This window comes from Macaca thibetana, chromosome 17, assembly GCF_024542745.1.
Source record: "Macaca thibetana thibetana isolate TM-01 chromosome 17, ASM2454274v1, whole genome shotgun sequence".
In the NCBI taxonomy this organism is placed as follows: domain Eukaryota; kingdom Metazoa; phylum Chordata; class Mammalia; order Primates; family Cercopithecidae; genus Macaca; species Macaca thibetana.
The window spans coordinates 55,178,770-55,204,588 of NC_065594.1; the positions used below are offsets into that span (position 1 = coordinate 55,178,770).

The window sequence follows — 25,819 nt, forward strand, 5'->3', positions numbered from 1 at the left end:
TATGGAACCAGCCCAAATGCCCACTAGTGAATGGATAAAGAAAATGTAGCATATATACACACACACACGTATATATATGTATATATGTACATATGTGTACGTATATATGTGTATGTATATATAGGCGTGTGTGTGTATATATGTATGTATCTATATTTGTAAGTCAACATATGACTTCTTTTCATCTGGGCAGAAATCCAGTAGTGAGTTTGCTGGATCAAATGGTAGATCTACTGTTAGTTCTTTAAGAAATCTTCACACTATTTTCCAGAGGTTGTCCTAGTTTACATTCCCACCAGCAGTGTAAAAGTATTCCCTTTTCACTGCATCCATGCCAATGTCTATTATTTTTTGAGTTTTTTTATTACGGCCATTCTTGTAGGAGTAAGACAGTATCGCATTGCAGCTTTAATTTGCATTTCCCTGTTAGTGACGTTGAGCACTTTTTTTTCATGTTTGTTGACCACTTGTGTATCTTCTTCTGAGAATTGTCTATTCATGTCCTTAGCCTACTTTTTGATGTGATTTTTTTTTCTTGCTGATTTGAGTTCCTTGTGGATTCTGGATATTAGTCCTTTCTCAGATGTATAGATTGTGAACATTTTCTCCCACTCTGTGCGTTGTCTGTTTACTCTGCTGATTATTTCTTTTGCTGTGCAGAAGCTTTTTAGTTTAATTAATTCCCATCTATTCATCTTTGTTTTTGTTGCATTTGCTTTTGGGTTTCTGATCATGAAGTCTTTGCCTAAGCCAATGTCTAGAAGAGTTTTTCTAATGTTATCTTCTACAATTTTTATGGATTTAAATCTTGATTTTTGTAAAAGTTGAGAGATGAGGTTCATCCTTTTCTATGTGGTTTGCCAGTTGTCCCAGCACCATTTGGTGAACAGGTGTCCTTTTCCTACTTTATGTTTTTGTTTGCTTTGTGGAAGATTCGTTTGTGTATTTGGCTTTATTTCTGGGTTCTCTATTCTGTTCCACTGTCTATGTGCCTATCTTTATACCAGTGCCATGCTTTTTTTTGGTAACTATAGCCTTGTATTATGTTTGAAGTCAGGTAATGGGATGCCTCCAGATTTGTTATTTTTCTTAGTCTTGTTTGGCTATGCAAATTCTTTGAGGACAAGGAGTATGTCTTCTCCACCCCTGAATTTCAGGCAGCTAGCCTGGAATAGGCTCACAAAAACTATTTGTTGAATGAGTAAATAAAAGTGGTAGATCTTAAATAAATAAATAAAAGTAAATAAAAGTACATAGATCTAAAACTTCTCACTCTAAATCCAGTGCTTTTCTCATTATATCACAGCTAATGAGTGATATAATGAGAGTGTCACATTGTGGTAGAAGGACTAAATACTTCATGCCATCAGATGATAGATTTCTTATTCCTAATCTGGTACTGTGAAAAAAGAATTGGTGACATAGTAACAAAAGTCAACATGGATATTAAGAGACTGTAATATTAAGACTACAGTGCCTCATTCTCAAAATGCTTGACTACTACATTAAGTGAAAAATAGTTAAAAGTGTTAGTCCTAAAGTTAGCAAGAAGATATAGTATATTTTTACTGGATTACAAATATACATGAGAATACTCCAAGAGATATATATTTTATGTAAAAACATTCATATCACATCCATCAGTAAGTGTCCTTAATTCTTAATTATCTGCATCCAATTGAAAAATTTTGTATTTTCTTGTGGCTCTTTCTCTCCCTTGCTATCTATGAGGGGGCCTGGAAAATAAAAGCATAGAATGCAAATCTGTCAATGTGGTTGCTTATAATTTTCTTTCAAAAGTCTCCATTGAGAAAGTAAGTTGAAAACTGGTAACAATGTACTTACATAAATGTCTCTTGAATTATCTTTGTTGTCTCAGATTCTATTACGAAGAATTATTTGTGTAGCAATTTTAAGTAGGTACAACCCAAACCATGCAGATCTTTTTTTTTTTTTTTTTTTTAAGGGTAGAGTCTCATTCTGTGGCCCAGGTTAGAGTGCAGTGGCGCAATGGCTCACTGCAAGCTCCGCCTCTCAGGTTCAGACAATTCTTTGGCCTCCTATAAGTAACAATACATGCCTCTCCTACTCTTCTGAGTAGCTGAAATTACAGATGCGCACCACCATGCCTGGCTAATTTTTGTATTTTTACTAGAGATGGGGTTTTACCATGCAGATCTTATAAAGCAGCGGTCCTCAACCTTTTTGACACCAGGGACTGGTTTCATAGAAGAAAATTTTTCCACAGACTGGTGGCAGGGGATGGTTTCAGGATGACTAAATGATTCAAGCACATTTATTGTGCACTTTATTTCTATTATTATTATTATATACTCACCATAACGTAGAATTAGTGGGAACCCTGAGCTTATTTTCCTGAAACTAGACGATCCCATCTGGGGATGATGGGAGACAGTGACAGATCATTAGACATTTGATTCTCTTGAGGAACACACAATGTAGATCTCCTGCATGCACAGGTTCACAATAGGGTTTGCGCTCCTATGAGAATCTAATGTCATGGCTGATCTGACAGGAGTCGGAGCTCAGGCATTCATGCTTTCTCACATGCCCACCACTGCTGTGTGGCCTCGTTCATAACAGGCCATGGACAGGTACCCAGGGACCCCTGTAGTAAAAGACTCTAACCAAGAGCTTCTTCTCTCCCGAAAAGAAAGAGTATATGTCAAGAAAGCTGCAGTAATATATTTATTGCAAAGGAACTAGACATTACATTAACCTGATGAAGATGTAACAATGCATGAAGCATAACTGGTGCAACATTTTTAAAAAATCACAAATGAAAAAGAAAATTCATTTTCAAAAGAAAATATTGAATCCAAGTCAGCTTAATCTCTGAACGCTGTAATATAACTCTTAATATTGATTATAAACATCCAGGATAAAGTTTACTTTAAACTGAATAACAGAAAGAAAAGGTTTCTTTCCAAACTTTCCCAACAGATTCCTTGGCTACCATCTGTGCATCACACCCATAAAGTAATTTTCCATCAACAGACAGTAAAAAGAAAAAACCCCTCCTACAAATAGAGAAATTCTCAGGAAAACCAAGCAACAAATCAATTAGTAGCCCCCAATTGAATGGGGTAGACAGAATCAGCATTTTCTAGAACTTAGAAGTTACATTAACTTTACTAATAAGATTTTATTGTCTTTTAAGAAACTGTCTGGATTCAAGGGCACACTGAGCTATAACAAGTTATTATATTCACACTGGGTAACAGTGTACAGGGGGTTTCGGATGTTTGTCATCTGTTCATCAAAGCTTTCTGAAACCTCTAGAGCTTTACTATTCTACTCTATAATAAATTTTCACTGTGTATAACAAACTCCCTTTGAAGAAAATTACCCCAGATAATCCATCTGTGAAAATACAAGTACTGCAAAAAGCAGTGACGATAAATACTTTTTGGAAAGGCAAAAATGCTGCATCAACTTTCAGAGGCACTATCCTAGAATCATCTCTGAAAAAGAGAATTGCAAATGTACTTTGAAAATTACTTTCCTTGCCTATACCCAGCATGCGTGAATGTCCTCTAATAAGCTATTTGTAGACTGAGGAAGTGAAGAGTTGAAATGCAGAACTGCAGGTTTTAGTTGAGCTGGTACCACTGGTACCACTTTTCCCTTCCAATGGATTTTAACAGTTTGTTCCTAAATATTTCATAGTTCTCAAAACTTTTCACATAAAAGGGGAAAATTATTAAAGCTTATTAGAGTCCGTCAATTGGTCAAAAGAAAAAATGTATTTCAACACAGCTTGTCATCTTTGGAAAAAAACCAATCATAATTACATTTCTTTATACTGAATTTAAGGTAGAGAGACCTAAATTATGAGCACTCACAATTTGGTGGGAAAATGGCAAATCCTTGTCATTTGGTGACTGTGGCACCAAATAAAGAGGAATTCATTCACAACTGAATGAGTTATTTAAATTAAAAAGGCAGAAAGTTAATCTAGACATTTTAGGTCCTAAATTAAATTTTTCAGGTGTGATATTTTTAGTTTGAGTAATAATGCTGATCTAGTTCGCTAAAAAATTAGCGATATTCTCCTTTACCTTGAGCTAGGTACACTCAGCCACAATGTCCTACTTTCTCTTTATGTATGTTTATAGTAATTCTTAACCAGACTCACAATGCATGTAGATGCAACACGCTAGTTGGCACAAAGCAGGCAGGGAGAAATGCCCCTACCTTCCCAAAAAACTCATAGGAGCATGACTAGTATTCAGTCACTTTCCTCATATAGACAATGTCAGTAGATATTAAGACAGATACACATAAAGTCACATAAATGTTTCCACCTTTTCACCATTGAGTGAAACATGCTGTTCTTTGGAGAAAAAAATACATTCATTTTTTTCAAGTATATTGCAATATACAAAGATGCTCTGGCTTTGTTTCACTATAAAGACAAAAAGATTTCACATATGTCCAAGGGAAATTTCAGTTTACCTTTCCTTTGGTGTGGATTTCATGAAGTTCTGACTAAAAAAATTAAATATACATCTACTCATTTTATCTGAAAGCATGAACTATGTTCATTTTATATATATATTTATATGTACATAGCAACAACAAAAACCAATCTACATATGTCCAATGGCTTAGGATTGGCACGCTCTGATGAGCACGAGGTCCACCTGCTGTGACTAGGGGCTCAGCACCAGTATTAGGTGGTTCCATCAGCTTCAGGGTCCAGCCTTGGGCCAGCGGCATGCAGGCTCTTCCTCTCTGTAGTATTCTAAGGAGCACTTCCTGCTGAGGCCACGCCTCTTCAATTATGGCTTACTTCCTATCTTGGCTTTGTTGTTAGGGTTGCAGCTTAGGTCTCTCAGCAACAGTTCACAATTGGCTAGAGCATCCGCGGGCAGCAGCTTCCGGATTTGCTCCACTGTCTTTTGATAAGCCATTTTTTCTTGTTCCAGGGTCCGGATTAAAGACTTCATTTTGGTCTCTCTTGTCAAAATATTTTCTAGGTTTGATTCCAAGGCCTGGATTTTAGCATGAGCTACCTGTTTTGGGGGGGAAAAAAAAAATCCTCCAAATCAAAAATTTGATTTGCAATCAAATGTCTTGCTAAAGTCATGATTCATTATAGCAGGAGCCAGTCCTTACCCATATTAACCAATTACTTCGAATTACTTAATAAAATATTATGTGAAACAAATACTCTGAAAACCTACATGAAACGATGATTTATTAGGTTTCACAAAGATGTAACTATGGAACTATCATGAGTCATCTCCTCTCACTGAATACACTAATAATTCAATACTAAATCACCCCCTCAACAACAGTAGCAGAACTTATTCTGCACCCACTGGTGTTCCCCTGAGTGAGCGGGAGGGATCTGGCCTGGCTGAAGGAGAAACAGGAGATTCCTGACACTATCTTGCAGTGCTAAAAGAGATTTTCCTTCCCTGACTGAAATACGGAGTTCTCTAAACATACACTTGGACTTTCATCAGTTTTTACAGATGTGAGGGGTGGTCGAGTAACTGATGATGACTACACTGAACTGTCAGTGAAAAAGTCTATAAGTTCAGAAGAATCATTATAAAACAGGTACAAACCCACCTTCCCTAATAAGGGCAAATACTCAATTAATCGCCATTGAAATATCCAACTAAAAATGGACAGTATACCAACCATTTATTTTTCTTTATGAAAATAGACTATGTTGCCCTCTTTTGAATAGAAAAAAGATTTAAATTTTCTATGAGCCAGAGCCAACGTAAGACAAAGTGAAGGAAGTTTAGTGTCCCCATTCTTGGGAAGCAACCACTTTAGAGACCCGTCATTTCTAACCTGTCTCTCCTGACTGGTCTTGACAGGGGACTCACCATATAGAAGCAGAGTTTTAGTGTTTTCCAGTCTGTAGCCAGGTGCAGTGTTGAGGAAATGGAGAGGAGGAGTAAGTGGAGACCAAGCAGCCATTAGGCACTGAAACTCCCCTGAAGTCATCTCCCCTGAAGACTTCAGGAGGGTCACCTGCTAGCCTCCCTCCCATGATCATTCTCAAGCCCCTCCCCTCGGGGCATGACTACACAGCACACATATATAAGTTGCAAATACAGAATTATAATAAATTGCTTATTGCATGTATAAGTATGTGCTTAGATACAGATACATAGTGTTTTATATTCTCAAATAATAATTGTGAACTCCCTGATGGCAGGAATGATATATTAATATTACATGTAATATTTACATGTAATTCAATTTATCTAGACATGTCTCCCTCTTTTTCAATTTCCATTTTAGTCTAGACAACTCTCATCATCCACAACAGATTTTCACAAGTCACTGCTAGCAGGCCTCCTTACCTTCTCTCCCATCTCAATCTGTCCTCATCAAGGTTCCCAGATTGATCTTTCTACAGCATGGCCCCAAAACTTTGAGAGATTTCCCTCTCGACAGGATTACAGTCAGGTTCTTTGGCTTGACACTGAAAGTCACTTACAATTCCGCCTCTATCATATTTACCCTAACTCTCCCCAACATCTATCTGAAATTGACATCAGCCTAACTCTGCTGCTCTGCCATGTCCTCCTTATTGATGCCACCCTCCTACCCAGCCTGACTTAAAGACCTTCCTCACTCATTTCTTCCACCAACCCTCCAGATTCCAGCTCAAGCCCAGGTGCTTCACAACTTCATCAATTTCCTACATTCAATTCTTCCTTCCTTGAACTTAACCAAATATCTGTAACATGCAACAGGTATTTAAGCAGATTCCACTTTGAACTGCCATTTAGCTATTTTGTGAGGGTGCATTTTTTCCAAGTAATGTTAAATTTAACATGTCATTTGTAGCCCCAGAGCATTTGGACAGTCTGATACATGGGCTCTTGCTTAGCAATGGTTCATTCCACACACATATCCCTTCCATTCCTGAGGTAGTTCTGTGCGTGCAGGAGGCATTAAAGTACTTCTTTGCTCAAATCTTTATTTCTTTACCTGTAATTTTTCTAGGAGGTCCATGTTTTGTCTTTTCAGTTGGCTATTGGCCCTCTCCAGCTTCTCCAAAGGTTCACTATCCTCACAGGCATATGAAGATTCCTGAAGCTCATCCTGTAGCACATGATATTCCACCTCATAGGCATGCAACTGCTTAGAAATATCCATCTCAAAAACCTGCCATGAAAGTATCATGGGTTAGGCTAGCCTTTGGTATGTATAACAAGATACAGCTTGTGTATCTTGGTATGTTTCATGTATATTTCCAAATACTTATTAATGAAGAACATTAAAGCATAAAAAAGGAAAAAAAGTGTAACTGTCAATACAAGAATAAATTAGATATAGCTTACACTGTCAGCATAAAAACAGACAGCTCTTTCTGTGAAAGAAGAAATTTTTTCTTTAAAAATAGAACAGATAGATTATTTCTATGCAATTGAAACATTCTCGGGAAGCCAAGTCACTAGAATAAATTAATGTCCAAGTGTATTTTGCAGCCAAGATATTCATAATGTAGTATACTATATAAACAACATTAGTTATTGAGTAATTATTATGTTAGAGATAATCTCTGCTGATTAGTAAGCAAAATTGCATAGGGTATTACTGTAATAAAGCAACCAAAAGCATTTCTAATTTATTTGCCAATGGAGCAGAAAGATCTTAAAAAAAATTTTCATCCATTTGCTATTCCCTGTAAGCCTCTTAAAGAGTCATTTACATATTGTACCACACAGAGAATCCTCAAAATTGCACACTGTGACCACTGTCCAGGGCTGTAAGGTTTAATTAGGGCTGCTACTGCTCTCCCATATCAACACTAAATAGGAAGGTCGTTTGCTTTGAAGCTAGAGGATAGTTACTCCAAACTTCCTAGGGGGAAGGAGAGACTACAGCTGCTATTCAAGCAATGGTCTCTATACTAACGTTGAGAAGAGAAAAGAAACCACAAAAAATCTGACTTACTCTACTACTTACTACTAGAGAGACTCAAACATTCAAATTTTAATAAGAGAACTTCTAGACTAACTGGTTATCCTCAAATAACCGTCATCTTTTCCTTACTTAGTGGGTATGGATACAATAGATTATTACACAACCATTAAAATGATAATATGGATTTATAGTTACTGGAAAAAATCTAATACTCTATATATTTTTAATTATAAATCAGGTTCCACAATAGTATATATAGTATGATTTCATTTATGTATAACTTTATACATTTTTATATGTATATATAAGCAAAGAAACATGTAATAGAAAGTTTCAAAGGTTATCTCTAGATGTTGAGATTTATAGTTACTTTTGTTTCCTTCTTTGTGATTTTCTGCATTATTTGCATTTTTTTCCAGTGTCCATAAATAAAGTTCATCAAAGTCTCCTTTAATATTAGCATTTCATTCCACAGTAATCAAACTCTAATTGTTAGGAAATTCTCCCAATATCAAGTTCAAATTTACCTGCCTATAAATTCTACCCATTAATCCTAATAGTAATCTGTAAAGCCAGGCAATTTCCTCATCAATTTTAGAAGGGAGGTGATATCTGATTTCAAATCTCTAAAAGCATAATATCTGATTCCAGTCAAGAAAGATATTTCTGAAAAATTAATAAACCAGTAACTATACAAATAAAAGCTATACTTTTCAGCTTACAGAGCATTTTAACAAATACAAACTGTTTATAGATATTTGTGATTTAGATTCCATGTAATGGAAATAAAATTTTATATGTATTAATGTAATAAGAGTTCATATTACAGTATGAATTACAGGGTACAAAATACTTTCACATATTGGTTATATTTGCTCCTAAAATAATACAAAACTATAATAGAATCTACTTTTGTTATTCCTATTTTGTAGAGGAAGAGGTTGAGACTCAGAGAGGTTGTAACTTGCCCATAGGCACACAGCTAGTAAATGGCTGGGCACCAGAACAAGGTTCCAAACTCCCTTTCTCTAAACCCTATCGTCTTTCTGCCATCAAAAGTGCCTTCAGGAAAGTGGTAAACTTTATCAATGTTCATAAAGCTTAACTGTCAAATCTATCAATCTGCTCTTAAGCTTGTCCACTGCATCTGAACAGCAGCAATATATAGCTACCACTCACCTGGTTCCTATGAAGAGTCAAGGACTACACGTACGGTGTGCAGATTACTCTCAATTTGCTTCTCTGATCCATTCTCTGCCCTCATCCATTCTATTGTACCCTGGCAGGCAGACAATTCCCCACACTTACTTTCTGGCTGGCTTCTGGTTCAGTTTGGCAAAAAGAAGATGCCAGCACAAGATGAAGAGGGGCAGGAGAAAAGGGTTGGGTATTTCTTCCCTGATCCGTCTCTGCCTAGTTCAACAAGACCACAACAACCAGCACAGAACCCTCCTCCACAGTTCCAGCTCTCCCTGGACCTAGTAACACTATTACATCCTCCACTTAGCCCCTCTGCAGCAGAGGTTTGAACAGTTTCCCTATGTTACTAGTTCCTGGGCACCTGGACATCTGTGTTGGATTCCCTTAGGCCTACCCACACCTTTATAGACAGTTCCTTCATTTGAATCATTGGAGGGAGAATGTTTCCTGGAAGGACAAAGACTGATACACCAAGTCTCCTCATGTAAGCTTCATAAAACCTCTCAGATCAGTATTATCCCATTCTAGAACTTGTCCAGTACTGTACCATTCTGGACAACTAGGGTTTGGACGATTAGGCTGATGTGTGCAAGCCAAACAACCAATTAAAGAGCTAGAAGTAGATGCAAACCCAATACCTTCTAATTCCAAAGCCTGTACTCTTGCCACATGTCCTCTTCATGTATTTTACAAAATAATTAACAAGATAACAAAGGCAAGACGATCTGATTTTACTCTCAGGCCTTCCTGACTCTGTCAGTCTATCTTCAGTTTTAGCATTGGTTTAAATTGAAAGGATTCCTGAAAAACTCATTACGTAGCACTAAACCACATTTTCTGTGCATAGCCAGATAGACAATGTCACAATGTAGAAATTTCACAACAGTCCCCTTTCTAAATAAAATGTATCTGATGAAAATACCTGTCAAGCAAAGCTACATTTGTATGCTAAACCATTTAATATATATTCAGTAGAGAAAACTGCTCTATAATACTATTAGCATTTAAATCATACCTGGGTAATAATTTTTTCCATTTCAGAGGTATTCATATCAGGTAGCGTGCTTTTAAGAAACTCAACAATATTTTCAAAGCTCTCACATTCCATTATAAGTGTCTCTTGGCTGCTCAGTAGGCTGAGTGCAACCTTAAATATAACTTCAGTTCCCTGAAGAAAAATAATATCTAAAAGAAGAGATACAATTTTCATGATCAAAATTATGCATCCACTCTTGTAAAAAGCATGCTATTTCTGCTAAAGGTTTTTATTTACTTGTTTTATATGTTTTGCAAAGAAAACTGGTCAAAAGCATCCAGCTTTTTTTAAAAAGTAATATAACTAAACAAATAAGCAGATGTTTTAATATTCCTCTTAAGAATCTCAGATAAAGCCAGGGTAAAAAAGGACAAAGTGTATATCTCTGTCCATGAACTATTTTTAATTTTTAATGCCAAATTTAATGGAGACTAGGTAAACCTCAAGGACAGTTATTCAACTGATAGATTTTTCTTCACAACAGGAATACAAAAACAAATTAACATAACCAATGAGTACTATTCAAACTCTCATTACCATAATAAAAAGTAAATGAACCAGCTATGTAATTAAATCTATGCCACACCAGGAAATAAAAAAAAAAAAAAAAAAAAACAACACCTTAAAAGAAAAATTAAAACAAATGGCAAACATACAACCTCAATCCGGAGAGAAATATAAGAGCTACCCTAATTCTAAGCCCTGCTTCCCTACAAATACAAACAGGCAATAATTTTGAAAAGTATCGAGTACTAGGCCAGGCGTGTTGGCTCACATCTGTAATCCCAACACTTTGGAAGGCTGAGGCGGGTGGATGGCTTGAGGCTAGCAGTTCGAGACCTGCCTGGTCAACACGGTGAAATCCTGTCTCTACGAAAAATACAACAATTAGCTGAGTGTGGTGGCACATGCCTGTAGTCTTAGCTACTTGGGAGGCTGAGGCAGGAGAATCGCTTGGACCCAGGAGGCAGAGGTTGCAGTGAACTGATATTGTGCCCTGTACTCCAGCCTGGGCAATAGAGCAAGACTCAGTCTCAGAAAAATAAAAAAAGAAAGAAAGAAATCAAGTACTTAGTACTTTTGTATGAAAGTTTCTCTCAATCTATGTCATTCTTTAATGAATAATATACAACAGAGAGTCTTTAATGAAGATGGAACCATAGAATCATTATTTCAAACATAGTTCTTCTTGCTCATGCATCTATTTCCTGCCAGCTCTATTCTTTTATAAATTCAAAGAAGAGAGTTGAACAGCTGTTGTATAGCCAACAGCATCATTTGTATTCTCATAACGAAAAACTGATACTGATGACATTTGTTTCTTGAACTCTTGACATCAAGCTTCCAAGGGTAAGTCAAAGAGAGGTGCCCTGAAACATCATTTTGATATGATAGATTATTCTCTGGGAAGAAAAACATATATAAACAAAAGGATTTACCGAAGACCCATTAATAGGAACCCAAGCTCCAGAGAAAATGTCACTGTAGAAAAGCAATAGTGTATATTCAATAAACAAGAGAAATCTGATGAACATTTGATTCAGCGCATTTTAACTTTACTCTTTTGTTGCATTTTATAAATTGTAGTAACACTAATGCAGTGTTTAACTTTTAAACCACCACAGTCCTCAATAAGAAATATATCATACGTTGTAATCTGGTACATATACATATTACACATATATCCTCAAAACAAATTTCTCCAAACAACATATTTCCTTACTATTTGTAATATTCCCTAATATCTTCACTGCATGCTCTTTCATTTTCTCAAACACTGACAATGACCTACAACTGCGCCAGTACAATTTGACAAACAGCTCCAATTTAACAGAAGTGCAGTTGTGAGTGAATACTGACTGCTTTGCCCATGTCTGCTAAATAGATGATCAGAACATAAAAATTAAGGGAGTCCTTTTTAAGGTAACTGAGGTCCTACACATCATTAGAACAAACCTCTGATGAAGAGTTGGTGGTGGTTGTTGTTTTAATTTTTGCTTTTCAAATAACAGACTTAGACAAGTATAAAGACTTGTGAATAGATATAAGGGCCTCCAAAGGGGACATAAACCATATTATACTCTCTTTTTACTCCCAGTGGCAAACACTGTGATTAGAGCAAGGCAGTTACTCAGTAACTTGCCCTGGGCTCTACTGACTGTACTTAGTGTTTTCCCTGAGCCATTAGTCTTACAGACTGTCCCACCATAACTGCATTGGCGTGAAAGAAGAGTCACATGAGCAATGAAACAGGAAGTAAAGTTATTCTGTTAACAACAAAAAGTCAGATTAAGAAATGCCATTAGAAACAACATTGATACAAGTTAAGAACATGTTTCTCTGTGTTCTGAATGCAAGATGAAGAAGACAATGGGGGGTAGAAAGATGTATATAAAAATCTGGAAAATTATACAGAGTCTGTCCCTAGTCCAGATTTTAGGAGTATACGCTCTGATTTTTAGGTACAAATGAAAATAAGAGCTCCATTACAGCTTACTCAAATACAGAAGCCCAATTCCTCTTTCCCTTTTAATTTCAGTTTTATATAAGACAAATATGGTTTTACGTTACTGTCAGAATAGAGCCAGGCACATTTATTAAATTCCATTAGCAATTTGCTATTCTGTGTAACACGTGATAAAACAATAGGGGCATTATATGGCTAGAAGTAGAAGTATAGTCCTTGGAATAAATAATACTGTTTCATTTAATTACAGGCATCTTACCAAAAACTCTGGCTACAAATCCTAATGAAAATTGAGAGGCAAACAATGTGAGGAACCAGGGGGCAGCATAAAGACTGGGGCTGATTTCATTTTCTTCAAGGTGATTGTAGAGATCTCTGTGATAGTCATGAAGGAGCCTGGACAGCTGGTACATTTGAATCTAAAGTTAATTTGGAGAAGAAAAAATAAAATATTATGCATGTATCTGCATGTGCATCAAATACACTGATTTTAATTTTATTCTAATATTTAACAACAAATTCAGATATATAAGTATAAGCAGTATTACTTCATTTTTGTGATTTTAAAGTTGATACTAAAATCCAAGTTCACTTAACTGAAGCCATAAAGCAAGTTACTGAAAGTCTATCCAAGAAGACTGAGCAAGTTTCTCTATCACGTGTGTTTGAGTACCACACATATATATAGAAATGGAATTTTTTCTTCTGTAGGGAGGCATTGCTTTTGGAATTTAATGAGAACTGTCCTGGCTCACGAACCTCATAGAAGATCCCTCCTAATTTCGGACTAATTCCAGAAAAGTCTCCATTCTAAAGAATCTACCATGTTCAGTGCAGAAGCTTACTTCTATTTACTGTGACCAGCATGTGATTTATGAGAGAGTTCTGGCTCTCCAGACAATCTGCACTGCTAGGATAGAATTAAAGCTTAGAACGTTACAGGGCCAGAAGCTTGAGATTTATTTATTTATTTATTTTTTTTTTTGAGACGGAGTCTCACTGTGTCGCCCGGGCTGGAGTGCAGTGGCCGGATCTCAGCTCACTGCAAGCTCCGCCTCCGGGGTTTACGCCATTCTCCTGCCTCAGCCTCCCGAGTAGCTGGGACTACAGGCGCCCGCCATCTCGCCCGGCTAGTTTTTTTGTATTTTTTAGTAGAGACGGGGTTTCACCGTGTTAGCCAGGATGGTCTCGATCTCCTGACCTCGTGATCCACCCGTCTCGGCCTCCCAAAGTGCTGGGATTACAGGCTTGAGCCACCGAGCCCGGCCGAGATTTATTTCTAATATTCAAGTCATTCCAGCAGCATATTTTTCATGACAAACGGGATTAAGGCAAAAAGTGCAGTTGTTTCTGAATGTTTCTAGAACTAAAAGAAAAAATTATTTCATTTGGCTACTGAGTTGGTTACTGGTATTTCAGAAAACATCATAAAAACAGCACACAGAAACTTTTAAACTCATATCTGTGATACTACAGATAAAAGCAGGAGTAAGTAACAAAGAAATTCGGGAATTGTGTTTTAATTTAAACTTTTATCCACACAGTTAACAGATAAGTGGTGGTTCCCTGATCAGTTATATTGGCTTGATATTTTGGGGTAAAATGTATAAAATGTTTTATTAAATCTAGTAGAACTTCTTTCACTAAAAGAAATTATTAAAACATCACTCTTATGACAATGCATAAAAATAACCAATTATGTTGTGAATTCAACAATTATTTCTAGAGTACAGAACTAAAAATCAACGGACTCCTTTGGAAAAAAAATCAAAAACTATGCATAAATACAAAAAATTGTTCCATCCTTCTCTACAACAAATATCTTTGGAAATTCAGTTTCCACACAAACTGTAAATAAAAGGGAATTAAAGAGCCAGAGGCAGTCATAGCTATAAAATAAGAAGCTTAGCTGGAGTCAAACAGAAAGTCTTTTTCTAAATGAGATTATCTCAAAAAGTCATGTTGAAAAAAAAAAAACCATACATTTCCTTTAGACCATTTGCATCATAGAAACCAGAAATTTTGAGCACCTATCAACAAAAGAATTAGTATTTTGGTAAGCACAAAAATCAAAAAAGTCTAATTAGCAGCATAAAAAGAAAGCACATCATCAAAAGCTCACTGTTCTCATTCACTTGTGATTATAAAAAGAAGCAATACTTCAACATTTAATATTTTTAAGAGAATCTTATTTCCCACCTACCCCATCGTACATTCTCAACTGGGGGTCAAGAGAGTTTCTTCCATCAAGGGATATGTGGGCAAATAAGAACACGATTCAGGCTTCCTTCAAAGAAAGCTTTAATGACAAAATTCTATTTGCTAAGAACAAATAATTCTTCAGTTCCACCTTACAGATACCAAGGCAAACCTTCAGATTAAAGAGGTGAACTGGAGAAGGAAAGATGCAGAGAGAGAGATAAGGCTAGGAGAGAGAGGATGAAAAAAAGTGGAGACCAAAAACTTCAGAGGAAAAGATATGATGCCTTTATGCTTAACACAGAAAGCAGCAGAAACTAACGTGATGAGATACAGGTATTTAAAGTTGAAAAAGACCTCAACCCCCACATTTTACAGATAAGGTAACTGAAGCCTGGAGCACCCAAGTCACCAAGAGAGAAGCAAGAAATCAGAAATCCTGTGGAGTGAGTTCAAACCCACTGCAAGAGGTATTCAAGCACACTTCTAAACGTCCTATTGGCTAGACCCAAAACAGTACCTCCTGCTCTAGAAAGTGAGAAAGTGTGATATTCCAGTTTCAAATGCAAAAGGATCTATTCTCCCAGAATAAGGTCCCCAATATTGTGACCTACAGCAATGCTGTCACCAAAGATTTTTAAATGTCTGCATTTTCAAATTATAGACATAAAATATTTCTTGGTACTTATAGGGCATATTAAATGAATGTATAAATCCAATTTACATGAATTTTTGTAATGTGAAATTGATGAAGAATTTGTACATTGAAATATCATTGTATTTTTAAACTGATAGCTATATCTTTTTATCTGTGGATCCAGATCAAACACTACTCACAGGTACTTCCCTGTATCTTTGAAATTCTAATAATAGCTTCCCAAGCTGTTGTTTCTGAAAATCAGAATTATTGAATTCCTTACAAGAGCATCTGATTCCTATCTGATATTAAGATACAGGTGGTCAGGCACGGTGGCTCACACCTGTAATCCCAGCACTTTGGGAAGCCAAGGCGGGTGGATCACTTGAGGTCCAGAAATTCGAGACCAGCCTGCCTAAACTCCATCTTTACTAAAAATACCAAAAAGTTAGCAGGGTGTGGTGGCACATGCCTGTAATCCCAGCTACTCGGGAGGCTGAGGCAGGAGAATCGCTTGAACCCGGGAGGCGGAGATTGCAGTGAGCCGCGATCGCGCCACTGCACTCTAGCCTGGGTGACAGAGTAAGAGTTCATCTCAAAAAAAAAAAAAAGATAAAAAGATACAGGTAAACTGTTTAGGAATAAAAACTAAAACTTTCCACAGTTGTCATTTGATTTGTTAAACCTATGAATAGTCATCAGTGAGGAATCAAATCATAGGAACTCACACCAGAAAACCTAACGGTTTTCTGGCAAAAAATGGCAAAGCCCTATATCCTCAGCCAAAATTTTACCTTGGGAAAGGAAGAAAAATGGAATACTTCATCTCCATTCACTCTCAAAAAATATCATTTACTATAATGCTCAGAGTAAAAACACAATTCTTTTGTCATAGATTGGCAACTGAGCTATTAAAGGCAAAATCTCATCTCCGGGAACCAGGAAAAATAGTGTATTTTAAAAGCATCTTTAAAGTACTACTTCTTATCTAAAGCATAGTATTACGATGAACTGGGAGTCATGTATACCTCATTTCAAGGGAGGAAAAACCTGAGAATCCTCTTTAAAGTCTTCTTTTATATTTTTAACCACTGAAAGCTTTAAATTGCCAGGCAGTGCTTGTTTGAGATAAGTATCTATAGACAAAATTTAAACTGCTTATTAGCAACCAATCCACTTAGAGAAGTGATAAACTAGGAAAGAAATGTGTAAACAAGGAGTCTGAGGTAGGCTAAAGACAGCAGTGGCAGTTAATACCCCACTCAAAATACTTGAAAAATCGTAATGGTGATTCTTCAGAGCCTGCTAAGAAAAGCAGACTCAGTGGCTCACACCTGTAATCCCAGCATTCTGGGAGGCTGAGGTGGGCGGATCACCTGAGGTCAGGAGTTCAAGACCAGCCTGGCCAACACAGTGAAACTCCATCTCTACTAGAAATACAAAAAAGTTAGCCATGCATGGTGGCACCTGCCTGTAATCCCAGCTACTGGGGAGGCTGAGGCAGGAGAATTGCTTGAACCTGGGAGGCGGAGATTGCAGTGAGCTGAGATCGTGCCACTGCACTCCAGCCTGGGTGACAAAGCAAGACACCATCACACACACACACACACACACACACACACACACACACACACACACAGGCAGACTGAAAAGGCACCACTGGCTTTCACACTTTTTCCTCTGTAAAGGCTTATCTTACATGAAGATAAAGGAGGGGAGATATGATAAGTTCAAAGAGAACCATAACATGGTATCTGCTATTTGTGCACTCAAAAGTAAAGCGATAAAGACACTTTCAGATTGTAAACAAAAGATCTGTGAGCCTTTTTAATTGAGAAGTTGAGGAAAAGTGAATAACTTCTCCATGTAACTCATAGACTTAGGGCATAAAGGATTGGGTCCTCATCACCTACCTTTCTTAAATTACTTATTTACTCACTTTAGGAATTTTATGGAAAAGGTATCCTGCCTATGGGTCTCATACACTTAGAAGTTTACCTAAATAGCAAATCCCACATTAAGTGAACTAAAACATGCCCCAGTGTTCATCCAAGTTCTAAGACAATGGCTCTCCATTTCTTTAAATCTGAACTGTAGTAATTGAGAAGAGGGCCAGGATTTCTGGTAATAGTCTAATACCTTCCTTGGGAAGCACAAGTGCCTCACCTGCAGCGACATCATGTCAGGTCTGTACTGCTTGCGGAAGCCAAGGTCATACATGAGGAATTTCAGCATTTCAAAGGCTTGCTCTTCACTCATGTGCAGAAGCAGGACTCCGGCCACAAAGCTGATTCCCTGACAGTATCCCACTTCTTTGTCCAGCAAAGAATAGGCTTTCAGGAGGTTAAACAGTGACAGTTGCCCTGGCCCAAGCTGTACTGAAAAGTAAGGGTGAGTAGGAAACGTCCTTCCTGCAGACGAAAAGAAGAAAAATATTTTTTGAAATGTCCTCATGCCTTGGAGACCACAGTGAAATTGCAATTCAGTGACCTCCAAGAATAAATAAACACTCTTTCCCAAACCAGTGAGAATTGCTTGGAGTCACCATGTAACTAAGAGTCTCTCTCTCTTTCATCCCAAGTCCTGCGAGGCTACCACACCATCTTCACATGTATGATATGGGAGGAAACATTTTATGCTAACCAGTACTTCTTTCTAGCAAAAAAAAAAAAAAAAAAAAAAAAAAATAAAATAAAAATCCACAAACTGATGACATACCCAGGAGAGATACCAGGAAAATGGAATATAAAATTTATTCTGACTATATAAAGCAAGGCAAATTCTAATTCATATAATGATTACCTTCTAAATGAAACCAGAAGTCTATAAGAGATACTATATTATTTAAAAGAAAATCTTCAGTCTATAAACAGATTTATTTCTGCTTTTCTTATAATATGACACTGGAGGGACTTTTTGGGTTTGTCTGGCTTTACATTCAGACTATCATTCAGAAGAAAACTTCTTTTTCAACTATATTTTGCTCTTTGCTCTTAAAATACCTCCATGAGCCATGCAAACCACTTTCCTTTTTCAGTATCTAAAAATATCAAGGAAAATAAAGGGTCAAGTCAAGTCAATTTCAAATAAATACCCCTCTAAAATTTACCTCTAGGTATAAAATTACCACAGAGACACTTGAGCTGGCAATGTGAGTCCTGCATCACTAAAAGGAGAGTTCTATACCCAGAAACAAACCCATCTTCACATCACAGCTGTGTATACTGGTATGGGACTTTCCTAGTGCCACAAAAATGAAGGGAGATGTTAGTGTCCCTGTGAAATGATTACTCCTGTCAGTTAGAACTTCCAAGAGGGCCAGGTTTTAAAATATTTTCTCTCACAAATGCTTAAAAGTGATTTTTTTTTCCCAGGAACCAATAAGATTAATTCTGCAGAGCCAGTAAGAGGAAGATATGAGAAAATAACAATTGCATGCTGAAGAAACACAGATGGCTACAAGTAGAGCCAAATAAGCAATTTTTTAAATTATGGTTTTATTTTCTCCCTTAAATTTTTTGCTAAGGAAAACTATAAATGCACTTTCTATCCATTAACTTGATTCTAGCTCCATTTTTGTCTGACTGTAAGATGATCTCATTCTCTCTCCTTAATAGGACATCATGACTACCCCTGATCGTATCACCAATTTGTGGTCAGAGAACCACAGATTTGCTTGGGAACACAAGGACCGCCTTGTTCAATGCCCCCACTTAGTAGAGAGGATTGACACTCAGAAGCAAGGTAATATGTCTAAGACCACAATTAGTGGCACAATCAGCACAAAAACTCATTTTCAGTTTCTCTGTAAAATCCCCTTTTTAACTCTGCTGGGCTCAAAAAAATAATTAACGGAGCTGAGTCCTTTCCCAACAAGAGCCATCTGTCATCCAAAAGGAACAGAGGTTAAAAACTAGGGTTTGGTTAGTGATTTTTCATATGCCCTAATATAAGATGACACCAAACATAAGGTAATCTTGTATTTTCCCAAATGGGCCCAAATAACATATCTGGCCACCTGACATATATCAACTTTTAGGAGTACAAAAAAAGTGGTCAAATGCCAATGTATAATATTTAATCTAATAATGTAGATATTTTTAAATAATAAAGTATATTAGAGAAAAATTAGACACAATATAATTTTTAAAAATCAAAGCATTTTTATTTCCACAAGTTATTTGAAAATCAGCATTTAACAAGACTACTGGCCGGGCGCGGTGGCTCACGCCTGTAATCCCAGCACTTTGGGAGGCAGAGGCGGGCGGATCACGAAGTCAGGAGATCGAGACCATCCTGGCTAACACGGTGAAACCCCGTCTCTACTAAAAATACAAAAATTAGCCAGGTGTGGTTGCAGACACCTGTAGCCCCAACTACTCAGGAGGCTGAGGTAAGAGAATGGCGTGAACCTGGGAGGCGGAGCTTGCAGTGAGCAGAGATAGAGCCACAGCACTCCAGCCTGGTCAACAGAGGGAGACTCCATTTCAAAATAAATAAATAAATAAATAAGACTGCCTTATGATTTTGTCACTGGAAATTCTCCCCCAGGCCATGAGTACCTACTCCTACCCTATTAGCGCAACTAATGTTTCACTCACCCTATAGGTGTATAGTCATCATTTCCACCAACATAACCATTTATCATGTTGCTTTTAAAAGTGATATATAAAGGATGGTTTTCAGCAATGTGTCCAGGAATACCTAGTACACCTTTGTTAAATGTTTAACCTATTCTAAGCCGTTTCAAAACCAGCACTGATTAAAATACAACTATCTGCCCTAAAAAGTCAGTTGTTCAAAATGCAGTAACTGAGAGCACCCCATAATATGACCTTTATAATAATTTAAATATAAGATGGCTCCCTTTGCAGAGGCAAAGTTTTCGGGTAAAAACTTCATTTAATACGCAGGCGTTTATTGGATCATCAATCAGGAATATGGCCAACTTGCCCTCAGAAAAGGACAAAGTCAATGGCTCTGCATATGCCAACAGGTGCTCTTTATCAGCCCCAAGAACTCAAACAAAAACCAAAACAACTCAACAGAAGGATCAGCTATTTACTTTTGCAAATTATAATCCGCATGCCAAACATACCTAAATCCACGAGAATCGCATGCTGCTGAGCAGTGAGCTGCTTCAAAAGTTCCTTATAGGATATGTCAGGAGGCTGTTGTTTATTAGGCAATCTGTGTCTGAGGCGGTACTGTAAAGCCAGGAACTGCCAAATTTCTCCTCGTCGACTTTTGGGAACTCCTACAATCAAGGAGATAAATAACCAAGGCCTTGAGCTCCGGAATGAAGTTGTAGATCCCAGTTGTCCCAGTTGCTTCACTATGTAATTCTGGTAAACAGGCAGCTGTGTGTACTGCACGCCACCCTAAGACCACGCAATATGATTGACAGGAGCATATTTTGACAAGCTTAATCCTATAGCTCCTGATGTCTTGCAAAAGAAAACCCTCACACAACACTTACAATAATGACATTAACAACAACATCACCCATCGCTGACTGGGTATTAATCAAACATTTATTGAGGGTGCCTAGCTACAGAGCACTCAGAAAACAACTCAACTGTAAGGTAGGCAATTACTATTAGGCCCACTTTATAGACAGAAAGCTGAGGCAGAGATGAAGTAATTGCCCCAACTTCACATGGCTAGGAAGTGGCAGTTTAGAATTAGAACTCCAAAAGTCTGGTTTCAGAGGCGTGTATTCCCAAAAGTATCCTAAAGTGTATCCCAAAGTGTATTGCTGCCTATTTTCACTCTTTATTTGGCTTGAGGATAGCAACAAATGCTAATCCTAATTTACAACTCTAAATATTTGTCATCAACAAGTAACTTTACAATAGAGAATCAAATAGTATTCTTATATGGGCATTAAAAATGAAAGAATAGGCCAGGCATGGTGGCTCGCACCTGTAATCCCAATACTTTGGGAGGCCCAGGCAGGCGGGTCACTTGAGGTAAGGAGTTCGTTACTGGCCTGGCCAACATAGTGAAACCCTGCCTCTACTAAAAATACAAAAATTAGCGAGTGTGGTGGCGTGCACCTGTAATCCCAGCTACTCGCGAGGCTGAGGTAGGAGAATGGCTTGAACCTGGGGGACGGAGGTTGCAGTGAGCTGAGATCGCACCACTGCACTCCAGCCTGGGAGACAGAGTGAGACTCTGTCTAAAAAAAAAAGAAATAATAAAAGTAGTACACAATAAGAAGGTGTAACTGACATGCTCCAGAACAACATTCGGGCTTTGAGAAGAAAATGCTTAGCACATATAATAAAACATTAACTCTATTATGCTTCAACACCAAAATGTATCCCAAGCAGTTCGAGGACACTATGACTATGTTTTTTATGCCAAGGGAAATGAAATAAGCACTGGGAGGGACAGAATTCAACTCCGCACAGTGCAGGCAACTTTATTTCACTCACTAGGAGTTTTCAGTTTGGACAGATTGAATCTGCAATGGGTTCCTTTGCTCCAGCTGATTAAGGAAAGGCTTAATGGCAGTAATGTCTTCTGAATGAATGCCAGAGTTTGTACAAGCTGAAAGTATTATTGTCCGATAGGTGAAACCGAGGCTCGTTGGCATGATTTATGAGGCCTCTACAATATAGCTCCAAACTACCTTTCTGAGCACCATTACTTCCCAGTCCCTGATGTATACTAGACGCTTGTGGTCATTTTCGCTTCTCCAGTTTTTAGCACCTACTGTTGCCTTTAGGGAATCCCAAGCTCCCTCACTTGATTACCCATTGTACGTCTATTCATCTTTCATGAATGAGCTTGAGTGCCACCTTTTCTGTTGAAGCTCTCCCTAACATCTCCAGATGTAATCAGTCCCTTTTCACATACTATTTGACTCATACTGTAACATTACCTTATTAGATTGCAGTTAGCGCTACATTGAAGTTTTGTCTCTTTTCCCTACTTAAATGGTCCTTGAGAATAGCAAGCATATTTTCATCTCTGTATGATAAAATCCAAGAATATCCCTTGCTGCTTATGCATTTGTTGAAGGAATGAATGACAGCATAGAAAATGTCATTTTTAGAAGGTAACTATCAGCCCACTAAATGAATCACTGATAACATGAGTGGGCAGTTTTATTATCCATTCATTAATAAATGTACAAAAAGCGACATCATTCCAGTCAAACATACATTTATTGAGCATCCAGTATGCAGCAGAGAAAAAAGCAAGGCAGTCAGGACGCCTCATCATTGAGTGATGAATAAATCCATTCTCAGGAAAATCATCTCATTCATTCATTCATTCATTCATCCATTCATTCATTCAGTGACAAGTGCAATATACTCTCTTAGGTGCTAGGTGTGCAGTGGTGGGGTAAGAAAAACATTAAACAAATACATACATAATTATTAAACTATAAATTATGATTAAGTATAATTAATCATGAAAAATAATGATAAAGTACAATGAATTGATTTTTTTGGGGGTCAGGGGTGGTGCTCTCAGGAAATGATATTTGAGGGACCTGAGGGATAATAGGATGCTCTGGGCTTAAAGTGCAGGCAGCAGGCACTCCGGGAGAGGACCAGAGGAAAGGGCAGAGGAAAGAGGAGTGAGAAGAGGATGGGGTGGAAAGAAAGGGAGATGGGAAATGAGAATGTAGAGAAGTAAGGAAGAAGGAGAGTAGGGAGGACTGGAACATTCCATGCAAGAAATAGCAAAAGACATATCAGTGCTCAAAGTATAACAGTTCAGTGTCTCCAGAGCATACAATACAAGGTAAGGAGAGATAAAAAATTAGATCAGAAAGGAGGAAGGAGAGCTTATAGAATAACGATATGGTCTGGCTGTGTCCCCACCCAAATCTCATCTTGAATTGTAGCTCCCATAATTCCCACGTGTAGTGAGAAGGACCTGGTGGGACATAATTGAATCATGGGGGCAGTTTCCCCCATACTGTTTTTGTGGTAGTGAGTAAGTCTCATGAAATTTGATGGTTCGTTAAGGAGAAACCCCTTTCACTAGGTTCTCATTTTCTCTCTTGTCTGCCTCCACGAAAGACGTGCCTTTCACCTTCCACCATGATTGTGAGGCCTCCCCAGCCATGTGGAACTGTGAGTCCATTAAACCTCTTTTTCTTTAGAAATTACTCAGTATCGGGTATGTCTTTATCAGCAGAGTAAAAATGGACTAATACAAAGGCCTTGGGCACAGGGCCAAGAAGTTTAAACTGTATCCAATAAGAAATGGGAAGATAAGCACTCCTAAAATATCTTTGAAAATCATTTCAAAAAATCCACATCTCACAGACATTCTGTTAACCATTATTGTGTCTCCCAAATAAAGCATTCAATAAAAATCTTTAGGATTTCCATATCTTTAAGGATAAAGAACACTATATTAAGTTTGTCAACGAAGCAGCTTTCAAAATAACTCTTATCTTAATTTAAACTTAACTGTGGTTCAACAGTCTAACACATTGGCATAGGCTTTTAAAATAACATTCATTATAGAATTTCTTTGGGTATTTTGGAATTTTTATTTTACATCCACAGTTTATGTAGGCTATGGAGATTCTAATTTTAACATATTTAATGTGAGTCACAGAAACTGCAACTAAAAGTTGACTTATTCATTTTATTTTTAAATTTAGAATTCTTAAATATCAGGCATCTTATCTGGCATAGCAGCAATAAAAGAATAAATGCAATATAATGGCTAAATAAAAGCGACTTCTCCAAAATTAGTGAAGAAATGAATGGATGAAAGAAAAGTGGTTGATTACTTAGCCAGAATATAAGTCTCTCTCTATATAAATATACAGGTATATATACATATTCATGTAAATATACACATATATGTAAATAAATACTTCTGACCAAATGATGAAAATGAGCCAAGTTTGAAAGACTGAATTATTAATAATTTTATGGCAGTGATCAAAGATTTGTATCAATGCATGCCCTTCTTTCTTGGTAAACAACACCACCAAGCTGAAAATAGGTTTGTGCTACCTCCTCACAGACAGTCACTAAACTACAAGAAGAAACAAATTACTTCTTTTTTTTTACTAAGCAAAACACAAGGACAAAATTACATCTGAGCTCCACAAATCAAACAAACAAACAAAAATCCCGCAGGTTTTTCTTTAAAAAAACAAAAAGTATTGAGATTATCCCAAATACCTTCTTTAAGAAGAGTATGAATATCTTCCATATCACATCTGATTTTAGCTCTGCAGTTTAACAACTTCTTATCCCAAATTATTAAGACCTCTTTCTGACATGCACCAACTTCTTCATAGTCTAATTTAACTTTTCTGGACTGGAGTTCATCTCTGCTTGCTAAGGAAAAAAGAATTTACGTAAGATAAAATGTAAAATTTTAAACATTTGATTGTATTTGTAAAACCATACCAAATGACTTTCAGGAATTAACTGGGAGTATATCTTAAAAAGAAAATTTAAAACAAATTGAGGATACATGAAAGAGTCTCAAGCTTTGAATCATTTCATGTGAGAAAAAAATGAGGAATAACTTCCCAAGGAGGTTTTACTCTGTATCTTACATATGGTAACTCTGCTAAGCATAAAAAGTAAACCATGTTGATCATTCTATAATTTTCCATTTTGTTGACAAATGTGATGGATAGCCTAGGAAATGATAGCTCACATCATCTTAAACACCACTGAAGTGTTAATATTTTATATGTGCCATACATGAGCAAAGACTCATGTAATCTTGATTTGAAAAATATATCACCATGATAACATGATACATTTTTATAACTGTTTCCAGAGTTATCCACACTGCCCTTAATAACTAATAAAACTAGCTTATGTGTTCCTGTGTTCTTTATTTTCTCTTTTGTTTGTTTTCGCTTTTGCTTTTTAAAGACAGGGTCTCCCTCGGTACCCCAAGCTGGAATGCCGTGGTGCAATCATATTTCACTGTAGCCTCAACCTCCTGAGCTCCCATCTCAGCCTCCTGGGTAGCTGGGACTACAGGCATGCGCCACTACACTTGGCTAATTTGACAAACTTTTTTGTAAAGATGGGGTCTCGCTATGTCACCCAGGCTGGTCTTAAACTCCTGGCCTCAAGCAATCCTCCTACCTCAGCCTCCCAAAGAACTGGGATAACAGGTGTGAGCCACTGTGCCCAGTCCTCCTGTGTTCATTTGTAATGAACTTAAAAAGGAAAATTCCTTTCACTGAAGTTAACACTAATTCTACTTTTTAAATAATAAATAATTCTCTCTAATTTGATGGTCGAACATACATGCCTAGAGCTCATTAAAATAAATGTCTATAAAAGCAACCAGTATCTTGATTTGGTCTTTATCGTGAAAAATTGATTTGAAAAGAGAAGGA

The 25,819-nt window shown here is 37.2% G+C and overlaps 1 protein-coding gene across 8 annotated transcripts in view; it reads right to left on the minus strand.

Moving 5' to 3' along the window:
• Positions 1 to 2,696: 2,696 nt before the first annotated feature.
• Positions 2,697 to 25,819, minus strand: part of TBC1D4 (TBC1 domain family member 4) — a 206,866-nt gene continuing 183,743 nt past the window's right edge. For 7 of the 8 annotated variants that reach the window (XM_050766430.1, XM_050766429.1, XM_050766428.1 and 4 more), the window contains 7 exons: positions 24,633 to 24,791; positions 20,564 to 20,722; positions 17,632 to 17,876; positions 12,889 to 13,048; positions 10,142 to 10,311; positions 6,988 to 7,164; positions 2,697 to 5,039 (listed from right to left, as the gene is read on the minus strand). In XM_050766430.1, the coding sequence (XP_050622387.1) occupies positions 4,806 to 5,039; positions 6,988 to 7,164; positions 10,142 to 10,311; positions 12,889 to 13,048; positions 17,632 to 17,876; positions 20,564 to 20,722; positions 24,633 to 24,791 (1,304 nt within the window). In that variant the 3' untranslated portion in view covers positions 2,697 to 4,805. Of the gene's footprint in view, positions 5,040 to 6,987; positions 7,165 to 10,139; positions 10,312 to 12,888; positions 13,049 to 17,631; positions 17,877 to 20,563; positions 20,723 to 24,632; positions 24,792 to 25,819 lie in introns of those variants that run through there. The other variant, XM_050766433.1, reaches the window with a different exon arrangement.